This window comes from Coturnix japonica, chromosome 18 (assembly GCF_054131305.1).
Source record: "Coturnix japonica strain WE chromosome 18, WE-NBRP24, whole genome shotgun sequence".
Taxonomy (NCBI): Eukaryota; Metazoa; Chordata; class Aves; order Galliformes; family Phasianidae; genus Coturnix; species Coturnix japonica.
Window position 1 is genome coordinate 9,999,617 of NC_140680.1, and position 12,401 is coordinate 10,012,017.

The 12,401-nt window shown below is 44.9% G+C and overlaps 2 protein-coding genes across 7 annotated transcripts in view; both read left to right on the forward strand.

Moving 5' to 3' along the window:
• ERGIC1 (endoplasmic reticulum-golgi intermediate compartment 1) overlaps window positions 1-8,571 on the forward strand; it is a 49,417-nt gene extending 40,846 nt beyond the window's left edge. For both annotated transcript variants that reach the window (XM_015876083.2, XM_085519200.1), the window contains 2 exons: window positions 1,180-1,302; window positions 5,161-8,571. In XM_015876083.2, coding sequence (XP_015731569.2) covers window positions 1,180-1,302; window positions 5,161-5,268 — 231 coding nt within the window. In that variant the 3' untranslated portion in view covers window positions 5,269-8,571. The remainder of the gene's footprint in view (window positions 1-1,179; window positions 1,303-5,160) is intronic.
• Window positions 8,572-9,224: 653 nt separating this feature from the next.
• RPL26L1 (ribosomal protein L26 like 1) lies at window positions 9,225-12,319 on the forward strand. Of its 5 annotated transcripts, none has more exons than XM_085519204.1 (4): window positions 9,225-9,651; window positions 10,292-10,464; window positions 10,648-10,788; window positions 12,148-12,319. In XM_085519204.1, the coding sequence occupies exons 2-4, from the start codon at window positions 10,297-10,299 to the stop codon at window positions 12,274-12,276; spliced, it is 438 nt and encodes a 145-aa protein (XP_085375330.1). In that variant the 5' UTR covers window positions 9,225-9,651; window positions 10,292-10,296; the 3' UTR covers window positions 12,277-12,319. The 5 variants fall into 5 exon arrangements, with proteins under 5 accessions (XP_085375330.1, XP_085375328.1, XP_085375329.1 ...); XM_085519202.1 differs by having other exon boundaries at window positions 9,225-9,409; XM_085519203.1 differs by having other exon boundaries at window positions 9,225-9,399.
• The last annotated feature ends 82 nt before the right edge of the window (window positions 12,320-12,401 follow it).

Below are 12,401 nucleotides of genomic sequence, written 5' to 3' on the forward strand. Positions count from 1 at the left end.
TGAGGGGAAAAAAAAACACTAGAGGGAAATTTGGGAGTTACATATGACCAGTTAAGGAGATTGATGCTGTTTCGTTGCTTCCCTCTGAGCTCATGAAGAGTGAAGTTGTCTTATTTGTACTGTGCTCATGGGTGTTCTACTGCTTGTCGTTTCTTCATCTTTTCAAAGTATATGAGCTTGTCTTTGCCTCTGCAGGGAGGAGAAATGAAACTGAAAAGGTCATCTGAGCTGGCAGTCCTGTCATAGGGATAAAAGAAGGGAAGAACAGCTGGGTGAAGATGCAGGGTGTGCTGTGCACATGCTGCTGGCTCTGTACTGACTCCTCAGCAGATTTGGTTTCTTTTCCTGTTGAAATCAATGCCCTGATCTTTGGAATTGAGAGCACAGACAAAATATTAGCTCCAAAAGATTTGCCAATTGATGCTAAGCTGATGCTAGTGTTTGCTCTATGTTAGCATTGCACTCTGTGCTTTAACAGAGTATCGTCCCATTGCTGATACATTGCACTGTAGCAGTTATTACAGAAATGGAGTAAATGAAGTTATCACTGGAAATCTAAAGATATCTGTCTTCAGCCAGCTTGAAATATTTCTGGGACCTTGTGACAGGTTTTTTCTGTATATGGTCGCATTCTGTTTTTCAGCATGATTTTTAAATGTATGAAATGGGTCTTTAGAGGCTCCGTTTTAAATTGCTCTGCATGCATAATTCATACTGAGTGGACAAACCATTCACGTTGTTTGTTTCAGTGTGCAGGGTCTCACAGACAGGAATTGCTGATGGCTGTTCTGAGTGCACAGAGAAGCAGGGATTTTCAGGTTCTTGCAAAAGTTCTGTTTGCTTGATGAATTTTTTTAATGATTTACATACTGACGGTACAAAAACTTCATCTGCAACCATTAGCAGACTCATATGTAAGTAGAACAGATCTACGCTAGAGGAATCAGTGATAAGCTGTTCACTGCTAAGCACCATCACTCTGTTCCCAGCTGTATCGCAGTCAGGATATGATGAAATTGCTTTCCTTTTTGATAAGAAAAGAGAAAAGAGTGTCATACCAGAGTTAATTGTTTACTTCTTCAGTTGATCTTTAGTACAGAACAGTAAATTAGGGACCAGACACTGTATGCAGAATGGGATTGTTCACTCTGTGTCATTTTCCTCTGCTTTCTTTTCTAGGAGTACGTCGCCTACAGTCACACTGGTCGCATTATCCCAGCTATCTGGTTTCGTTACGATTTGAGTCCCATCACAGTGAAATATACAGAGAGGCGACAGCCTTTGTACAGGTTTATCACATCGGTGAGTTACTGTGATTCTCCTTTCTCCTGCCTGCTTTCCACTTCACTTCTGAGCCTTACTTTCCCAGAACTGAGTTTCTGCTTCAGGGCATTGTGACATGATTGAAAGAAAATAGTACATCACCACGCTTGTACTATGAAGTGTAAGTGAGGTAACTGGCTAATCCTATACTCTGACAATTTGATTTAATAGTTAGGCACAAGAAGAAAGAAAATGATCCTGTTCCAGAAGTGCCAAACTCTGTCTAGGTAGGGTGAACATGATTGCAACATGCCAGAAACTTGGAACTAAACTAACAAGGTATGCAATAAAGCAGGCTGCAATAAGCTGCCTCACTAATGATGAGGTCTGACTTGCAGAGAAGGCAGGGTGGTTGTTTAACTCAGTATGCCTGCTTGGTTTAATGTGGGTATACCAGTTCCAGGTGTCTGCTCCCAGGCAGAAGTGGAGAAGAGCTACATCATAACATTCCAGAGGTGTTTTCCTGACCAGCTATGTTCCGATCCATCCAGATAACATCATGCAATACCCATCTCGGTATCTGTAACAAAGCTGTACTGCCCAAAGTGCTAACTAGACTAAAAGTTATTTCAAGATCTTCCAGACCTTTAAAAAATGTGTCCTGAGGAAATTGGCTTAAAATATAAACTGTGGTCTTTTTTTGCCAGTGAGGCATGGTAGAATGTAAAGCAGCTAATGAATTGGCTGGAATGAAGACCTTGGGTTTGATTTTTAAACGGTTTGATTATGTTAATAGAAAGTAACATCTAAACAGTATGGCTGTGTTGCACTTAAGGATTTCGATTCTGGAGCTTCTGATGAACACTAAGTGCCTTTCACTTAACATCAGAGATGTGTGCGATCTCTGGTATATACAGATACCAAGATAAAGAGGCTTGAAGCAAAACCTAACTGTCACCATTGAAGACTTTCTCTTCTTAGCACATCTGCCTGGCTTCAAAATGTAATCCTAAAAAAGATCAAACTTCAGCATTTTACCATTTGGCATCTCGTACTTCAGTATTAAGTACGAACATGACTTGTGGCATCAGTGGTAGCACTGACTTACATGGTGAATTTGCCATGGATCCTGGGGTTAACCACACACAGCTGAAGCAGTGTCAAACATAGGAGTTTGAGCCTCCTAAACCATACTGCTTAAAATTAAGGGATTTCCCAGTAAAGAGAAGTCATTCATGGATTTGTGGTTGAGGTTATGGAGAAAAGGAGAAAGTTTTGCTGCTGAAAATATTGCATTCATATAAGTGGCCAAACTGATAGAAGGGTTTTATCATGAGGTCAGTGCAGAGGCTGGAAGGGGACGGCAGGCAGAAAATTAGACAAATTTCTGGTGTAGCATTCAAAATTCAAGAGAAGAATAAAGATTTTTTCCTGATATGAGAGGACCGGTCAGCCCACTGGGTATGAAAGGAATTAAGAGGCACAGCAGCCTCTGCACAAAAATAATACTCTGTTAAAAAGCCTCCTGTGTATCCCACATCGCATGGTCTCTCCATTCTGTAGTTATTACATTCCTCTATTCCTTTTCCTTCCTCTTTTAATGCTTAGGCCCGAATCAAACTCACGGGGACGAACACACATCGTTCCTAGTATAAAACACCATTAAATATGAGTAAGTGCATGATGCCTGACTTCCTCCAGCGCTGGGAAGGAGCAATGCCCTGTGAGCATTCACATGGCAATGATTGGGAAGTGCGATGGTGCAGCTTCTGTGCTGACCTTGAGACCAACCCCAGCACTGCCTTTTTTTGTCACAACAAAGCAGAGCTGTGTGCGTGCTGCCAGGCAGGCTCCAAGCAAATACCAGGTGTGTGTGACTCATAAACACTGTGCAGTACAGAGCAGTGCAGTACAGATGAATATATATTTTTTCTCCCCTTGCAGTGCTGCACTGAAATCAGATTTTCCAACTGTATGATGCAGAATCGTAGTGTTGGACAATCTCTGTGTTTGTGGTGTAAATATCACGTCAGCTGAGCTGCCCAGAACTGAAATAACCCAACTCCATTGCTGTCATTTTCCTCATTAGGTCACCCTGCGTCACGTTGTGGATGGGGACAGCAGGCAGAGGGGGGCACAGAGGGCTTGTCCCCTACAATTACTAGCATTGCCTTGGGCTGGTGCTCTGGTTTCTGAAGCCTTTATCTTCTGTAATGCCAGCCTTCCTGTAAAAGTCATGTTTACCTTGCCTTGATATCTCTGCTGCTTCTCCTCATCTCACTGAGCTCACTGAACACAAATATCATAGTTCTAAATACGCGTGTAAATGAAGGGTGTGTTTCTTTCAGCCTTTGCTCAGCATTAATGACCAGTTTGTTCCGTAGCCACTGCAAACTCCCTGCTGAACCCAATGCTCTTGTTCTCCCGTTACTCTTTTCTGTGTCACTTTGTCCATGGGATTTAATGTTCTGTGGGGACACTCAGTAGGTCCAGTGTGGCTCCCTCCGTTTCCCCTCCATGCCAGTTGCATTGAATTTCCCTGCTACTCTAGTTTACTAATCTGGGCTTCCTCGCTCTCCCTCTCAACTCCTAGATCACAGTAAGATCCCGTGTCCTGATGCAGGCCTTTCTCAGGAGATAAGCTCTGTGTCTTGCCCTGGCCTTTCTGGCACAGTGTCTCTTGCTCTCAGAGCCACCTAATCCTACACAATGAATTACGTGTGAAAGACCAAATTCAAAGAGCACCGCAATTATGAAGGCGAAAATGTGGGCGTTATGAAATGCCAGGTCTTGTGTAATTATAACTTGGCTGTTAAATGTTATTAGGTTTCATTACTCTGTATCATACTTTCCATGTGAGCGTAGCCTTGTTCGGTGCATGCAGTGGGGCAAGCAGCGTTTCTTCCCATCACTCAGGGTTTGCCTGCTGCTTTGTTTCTGACAGGTGCTTTGTGTGAACCTGGTCCAGCACACAAGCTGTGTGTATCCACAAGGACAGCTATCGTTATAACATCAAACACTTCAGAAGCATTTTCCTTCACAGCTTCCTTGGGGGGCAGCTGTTGTCCTTATTTCATAGCTACAAGAATGGAAGCAGTGTGCTGTGAAGTCTGAAACTGGTGCCCTCTGCTTTGGGGTGCTCCAGGCAGAAATACCTTTCATTTGAAATGTCAAACTTTGGTGTTTTTGTAGCATTTGAGAACTGACGTGAGCTGTTACGAATATCAGGAGACAAGTTTTTTCCCTAATTGTCTTCTTGAAAATGATTCTGTGTTTTCGCTGATTTGGGTGGGTATTTTTTTGTTGTTTTAATAATTCTACCCAAGGCATCTAGCATGGAAAACTTTGTGCCATAAACAGTTAAGTTGGCAGTGCTTTAGTAAGCAGCGCTTGTAATGGAAAGTGTTAGACAAGCTTAGCTGTAGGTGTCGTTGGTAGCGACGTGCTTCTGTTAGTCACTACCCTTAACACACTATTTAAGTGTCTTTTGCCTGTCTGCAAATGCTGCATCTTGTGAAATAGGGAAGAGACTACAAGGCTGTGATATTTATAATAGAAAACAGAAGTAGGAATACATGAGCAACACAGGGCTTCTAGAAAGCTCTGTTAGGTGGAGGTTAGTTTAGAAAGGAACAGGATTCATTCTGTACTCTCTTAGGAGATGGGTTTTATGATTGGCTCAGGACGCAGTGATTCCAGATAGCACCAAGTTATTCCATTGTACAGAACAGTTTTCCTGAGTGAGTTATCATGTAATTACATCCCCGGTACCATTACCCCATTCTTACTGTGCTTCCGAAAGACACCCAACAGTAGGTAATATCTTTACCCTCGGTTTCAAGCTGCGTAAATGTTTGCTTCATCACTGACATTTGTTTCCTCTTTCGTACTTTTCAGATATGTGCCATCATTGGGGGAACATTTACTGTAGCTGGGATCCTTGACTCCTGCATTTTCACAGCATCAGAAGCCTGGAAGAAGATCCAGCTGGGGAAAATGCAGTAGCAGTGAAACTCTAAACTAGTCTTCAAGGACAGGAGCAAGGATTGAGAAACCTACCACTACCTGTTTTTGTCTTTATTTTCTGTTTGATTGAATCAGTGCGTTTTTCTCTAATCAGGCTGTTCAGTGAAGACCTCTTCAGCTAATCAAAGAAATCTCCACGCATTTCAGAGCTCTGAGAGCAAAACAACAAAAACGAATGCAATCATGTCTTGGATTTCGATTCTGTACCCCCAGAAAGACAAGTTGAAATGCCATATATGAAATACACTGTCAGATCTAAGTAAGGATAATAGCATCTTCTTGGGGAGGTTCCTATGGCAGCACACAAGCTAGGTAGTAGATTGCAAAGAGTTAAGCTGTCTTGTGGCACTTATTGGAATTTGTTGGATTTGCATGATTAGACAATCGACTTATATGTAAGGCAGAATTATACATTAGGAAGGAATTCCACCCGTGGTGCCAAAAAGGTGATGTATCTGTTGGTGAGGAATGGAAAGTGTTAGTTCCCATAGCAGACTTTAGAGACAGAGGGCAGAAATAACATCAAGAAATGTCACATGCTTTTATGGAAAGCTCTTTGGTTCAGATATGGCCTTTTTCATTAAATGAGCGAATTTGAGGAGGAGTTCATCCCCCAGTTACCCTTCCATGGATGCTTTGTGGTCCAGGCAGAGGAGGGCTTTTTACTCTGGATGTAAAAGTGATTTCATTTCTTCCCAGAAACTGAATATCCAGTCTTGTGTTTACAGGTGGCATGAAGTAAAAACCAAACCGAGCAACACAGTTTTATGTGGCCTTTGCTTTGAAAGGGAATAGTTGTCTTTACAGTGTTAGTTTTTATTCTTTCTCTCGGTTTTCTTCTTGTTGGGTTATTTTTTTAATTATTATTTTAAACACAGACCACCCAGAAATCAGGACTCGGCACTTCTGCATCATTATTACTGTTGTTATTTTGGAAAGCAGTTTGCCATTCTGTGTGTTCAGAAAACAAAACAGCGCAGCCTTCTGGATGAACGAGCACAGCTTACTGTCTTGCTTCGTGTGTGTATATGGAATACACCTGTACAACACAGAAGTCTGTCTTTTCACGCTTTAAGGTGCCTACCTGTTTCTTTACTATTCAGCCAGGCATCCGTTCTGAGCCCTACACTGACACTGTTCACCCACAGGTACAGCAGCAGCGGGGCCGGCATTCCCACAAACACCCCTGCTAGTTGTTCTGTTCTGTTCCTTAAAGTGGTACTGCACTTCCATGCCCATTTGTTCCTCGTCTTCTGAGCCCTCCAGTAACTGGAGGCACAAGGGGAGAACTATTGCCAGGTGCGGCTGCACGCAGTGGTTGACGTGAGTTCACCACAAAGTAGACCAATGCCCACTGGTGCATTTTCCATGGCCTCCTAGATGTTCCTTGGTTAGTAACTGTCTCTGCATGCTTTGTATGTGTCTGAGCTGAAGATACATGGATTTTAAGCGTTTCAGAATGGGTAAAAATCCTTAAATCAATGCTATAAATTCTAAGATGGGTGCGGGATTTCTCTTAGGTAGTGTCTACTGTCCATTGCCCTTTTCCTGGGGGCAAAAGTATCCAAACATCATGTTGGAATGATATGAATCTTTGAATTATCAGTGTTAACTCTAGAGTCAGATGCATTTCAGAAGTATTCCTAATACGTGTCTGTTGAAATCGTCCCATTGCTTTGGAAGTAGGGAAGGTCTCCAGTTTAATCCACATACACACACATAACAAAGAAAAATGAAAAGGCCAACAAATCCCTCCCCTTCCCCCCCATTCTCTGCCCTGTAGTGACTTCTGACAAGTTACAGCATTGGAATTATTCCCCGTTCTTATTATGGACCGATCGCTGTTCCTTTAGGTGTAAACTGGATTGTGTAACTTCCTGTATCTGTTAATGTATGGATAGATTTTATACATTTTTTTTTTAATTTTTTTTTTTTCCATTTACAAAAATCAACTTGAAAACGAGATGTTTGTCTTCATTTCAATGCGCGTCCGTCTGTCCGTGAGCAGAACCCACGAGGTGGCAGCGATGCCTGCTGGCAGCCTGGGCTTTCTCCATTGTAATTCCTGCTTCATGCTGCCTGAAGGATTCCCTCCAATGCGCTGCCACCAACTTAAAGCAAAAACATCCTCGTCTTTCCCTCTTGATTGTGCTGAATCTTTGCTCGTACCTTGTGGACCTGGTGGATTACAAGGGTGTAATTTTAACGTCTTGCTGAGGCACCTCTGTAGCACAGCGGGTTGTGCTCTCAGTTCTCTGGAGCTTTGTTCTTCAGAACAAACCAGCAAAGTTGGTTGCAGGTGTCTTTGTGTCTCACACCCCCCCATGTGCTTTTTCTGCCCTCCTCTCTCCAGATGTAGCGCTGCCTTCTGTGTGCAATCCAGGCCAGTTCTTTATACCAGATCACTGGGATTGTTTGGCTGTAATTGGAAGTAACAGATGCATCCTTCAGTTCAGTGCATTTGCTTTCGCTGCCAAAAGTCCCGCTGCAATCACGTCATCAATCACTTTTTGTTGTGTTAAATATGGGGATCAAATTGTACTCAGCTTCTGGCAAAAGAAACAGCCTGAACCTCAGTTCTGTGGGTGAAGCCTCTGAGTGCTGCCAAACCAAGGCTGACTTTGGGTTCTGCTGTACCTCGGATGTGGCATCACTTAATGTTGCTGCACCATTTGCTTTCAGAATTCACTCTGTCTATATACGAAGGTGAGGTGGTTACTGCTGTAGCAGCACTGCCCCGTGCATCAGGTGTCATTACATTTCACTTCTATTCTCAAACACATCCTAGCTGCAAAAGGAGCATAAGTCTGCTTTTAAACATCAACGCAAGCAAAAATGTTTTCAAGCTATCATGGAAAGAAAACCATTGTTTGTAGGTGTTCATCCATATGCTTGAATTTGCTCCTTCCAATCCGTGTTTTGACAGAAGTTTTTGTGGTTTTCCAAGAGAAATAACCCTGTAGGAAGTAAAACACGAACAGCTTGTGTATATTCTGGTTTAAATAAACCTCTCTGCAGCTCCATCGCGCAATAAGAACGTGCAGTGTAGGCTGCTGTGCTGGAGTTATAACTGTAGCTCTATTTCTCAGCAGTCCTTGTGAGGAGGGGCAGGGATTGGCATCCAAGGCAGCGTGTGAAGCACAAAGCTCTCGCATCTTTACAGTGGAGTTTATTAAGGAGCCCTCACGTTTCCCTTTTAATTTGCAACCTGATGTTAACAAACCATTAGCTTTTTAGTTTCTAGTTCTGTAATGAAAAAAATAAAACTCTTCTGTGTCCGGATCGGCTTCTTATTGCAAAATCAACCTAAAAGGGTTTTGTGGTTTGGTTTTAATTAATTTCAATGAATTGAGCTTTATCACACGATGAAATCGCTTCAAGCCGGGTCACCCTGCAGGGTTCTGTTGTAACCAGCACTGAGTCATGGCTGGACGTCCAGAGCTGGGTTTGAACAGCACCAAATGTCCTCAGTCCTCACCTCTATTTATTTCTTTGGATGAGGTGTGTGCATTGTGCTCACAGCTCCATTTTGCTTCTCTCACATGGTGTCTAAGCAAATCTCGTCCTCCTTCTCTTAAATATCCTTTTAACCTTTACTTCACAACGCGTTTTGTAACGCATCGAGGCAATTAGCAAAGATTAAATACCCCACACAGTGAATTTGGACACCACATTTGGTGCAGCCTGGGAACTCGAAGCCCCCCGAGGTGCTGTGCTCTCTGAGGGTGGTTTGGAGCATTTCTATCTGCTGTGAGATGGAAAATAAACTTCAATTTATTGAAGAGAGAGCAACAGCAAAGCGGCCCCATCAGCTGCAGGCCGGGTACCAGCAGCGCTGCATAGTTGACCTCCGGCCGCCAGGGGGCGCAAGTCGGCTCCGTCTCCTTTGCCTCAGGCCCCAAGGCCGCTTACGGAAGCGGAACAACTTCATCCTTCTTTTTCCGGGCGACCATCGCGGCTGCATCGGGTGAGGATTCAGCGCTCGGGGTGAACCATCGCAATCCGCCGCCATCCTCCGTGTGTCGGCCCCGAGCTGCTCCCCGCTGCCCGGGCCGTGCTTGGGGCTCCGCTCCGGACACGGTGGAGCCCGATGGAGGAAGCGAGAGGGGGGTGGGGGAAGGTTCGGTCTCGTCGGGCCTTAGTGCGGCCTGGGCATAACCGGGGGGTGCTGTGGGCTGGGCCGAGCTTAGTGAGCCCGGCTGACAGCGCGGTGTGCTCGTCATTGTGTCAGCGGGGTGTAGATGTCACAAGGCTGCGGACATTAAGAGTTAGAGATGTGCCCTGCTGTGTGCTGCAGGGAGTGCTGTTATGTCCTATAGGGATCACTCAGCTTTGTGAGCATCTTGTCGGGGGAAGCCTGCAGTACGTGTGATCTTAAATCAAGTGGACAACAGTGTGACATTAATAAAGCCAGGCGGGTGTCCTGGCTCGTGTCTGCAAGGAGCTGTGATATATGGGCACTGTGTGTTATATGAAGCTGTGTTGAATGCACTCGGGCACATCTGTCCTCATTGCAGCCTTTCAATACCTGAAGGGAACTTACTCCCAGGAGGGGAGTAAACTCTTGGAAAGGGCTGACAATAGCAGGACACGGGGAAATGGTTTTAAGTTAAAAGAGGGAAGATTTAGGTTGGATGTTAGGGGGAAGCTCTTCACTAGGAGAGTGGTTAGGCCCTGGAACAGGCTGCCCAGGGAGGTTGTGGATGCCCCGTCCTTGGAGGTGTTCAAGACCAGGTTGGACGGGGCCCTGGGCAACCTGATCTAGTAAATGTGTATGTTTGGTGGCCCTGCCAGGCAGGGGGGTTGGAACTACATGATCCTTGAGGTCCCTTCCAACCCGGGTCATTCTGTGATCTGTCAGTCCACAAAGCCATGGCTTAAACCTTGTTTGAAATCTAAATGGGATGGATGAAGTCAAAGCTCATCTTAAGTTCTGTTTGCTGTACGTGTAGTGATGATAAACGTGAGTTCTGAGCCTCTCAAACTGCTTCTCTCCCTGCAGCCAAAATGAAGATCAACCCATTCGTCACCTCGGACCGCAGCAAGAACCGCAAGCGGCATTTCAATGCCCCGTCCCACATCAGGAGGAAAATCATGTCCTCCCCATTATCCAAGGAGCTGCGGCAGAAATACAACGTGCGCTCCATGCCCATCCGCAAGGACGACGAAGTCCAGGTAGCTGCGATATCTGATGTTTAAGTCGTGGGTTTTAATCATGTTTTGCTTCCTTAGGAGCGCAGTTGTTCATAGAACGTTATCACGACTCTAATCGATGTACTCGGAGATTTGTGCTGTTCTCTAAGGTCTGATGTGTTTTTGGATGTGTTGGGAACGAATCCTTTGTATCTCCTCATTTAGGTTGTCCGGGGACATTACAAAGGGCAGCAGATCGGTAAAGTGGTCCAGGTGTACAGGAAGAAATACGTCATCTACATTGAGCGTGTGCAGCGGGAGAAGGCCAACGGCACCACGGTGCATGTGGGGATCCATCCCAGCAAGGTACGGGGAGCGAGGGGACTCTGCGGGGCATTGGGAGGCATTGCCAGCTACTGAAACTGCTGCTTGTGTGGGTAGGACTTTGTTACTGCCCGTGGAATAACGGATTGAAATGGCTTGGGGTGTGCATTAGGAATAAACAAGTTTCTTACATGCTAACAGAGAAGTCATGGTTGGAAGCAGGAGCTTTCTGAGGCCTATTTGACAGAGTGGCCACAAACTGAGGGATGTTCCAACAATATTTTCTGGAAGAGGTTTGAGTCCATAAAGCTTTGGTAGATTTTTAAATGGATTATTTAGGGAATGGATCACTTAGAACAATCGTTTATCATTCCTACATGGCATGTGTGCTGGTTTAAGACGTGGTTGAAATGTTTAAATAGATGCTCAGAACAGTGACTTGTTCTTGTGACAGTTGTGCACTAATCTCATCTGAATCTGGTTTCAGCACGGAGTGATTCCGAGGAGTCATAGAATCACTGAAGCTGAGAAAGACCTTTAAGATTCTCTAGTCCAATCCTATGGGCAATACTTCCCCACTGACCACGTCCCTCAGTGCCACAACTGAATGGTTCTTCAACACCTCCAGGGATGGTGGCTCAGTCACCTCCCTGTGCAACCTGTTGTAACACCAGAAGGAATTTTTCATAGCACACAACCCGAATCTCCCCTGGTGTATCTTGAGGCCATTCTTCACTAGTTACAAAGGGGCAGAGGCCAATTCTCCACCTCACAACCTCCTTTCAGGCAGTTGTAGAAGCATTAAGGTCTCCCTTGTGTCTCTAAACAATCCCAGCTCCCTCCATCACTCCTCATAGGGGCTGTGCTCCAGACCCTCCCAGCTTCACTGCCCTTCACACACACTCAGTGTATTTCTTGCAGTGAGCCCAGCCATCCTGCAGTGTTTAGAGTGAGTGAAAACCTGGCAAAGCCTGTTTAGACCATAATAGCAAATCGTTTCAGAGTAAGCAGGAAGCCTGGCCAAAAAGCTGGTTTGAAGCAGGTGAAATCAGTGCTTCAGTCCTGTCGTGTGGGCACGTACATTGAAGGGCTGGTTGGAGCAGGTTTTCTGATGTAAACGGTTGTTACTTAAGGGGAGAACAGACTGATTCCAAAACAACAGTGGCTTGTGTACAGTGATAACATTGGAGGCACAAGGTGACATTGTGATGAAACCAGCGTAAGTATCATTGGATATTACTCCTGTGTTAAATAATGGGTAAAAACAAGGCTCCTTCACTGCTGTCAATGCTCCTGTATTGGAAAATGGGCTTTGAAGGAGCTTAGTGTGAAGGTTGCAGTTGTCAGTGCACATTGCTGTGCCTGCAGTGCTGACCCCCGTGTTATTTTCCCTTCATGCAGGTTGTGATCACGAGGCTAAAACTGGACAAAGACCGCAAGAAAATCTTGGAGCGTAAAGCAAAATCCCGCCAGGTTGGCAAAGAAAAGGGCAAATACAAGGAAGAAACGATCGAAAAGATGCAGGAGTAGATGGTTTTTTATTGGACGTCATTAAAGAACTGCTAAAATTCAACCTGCTGTTGTGTGTGCTCTCCTTTAGGCTGCGGGGTGTTTGGTCAGTGTTGCAGGTAGTGGGGCCTTCACAGAATCACAGA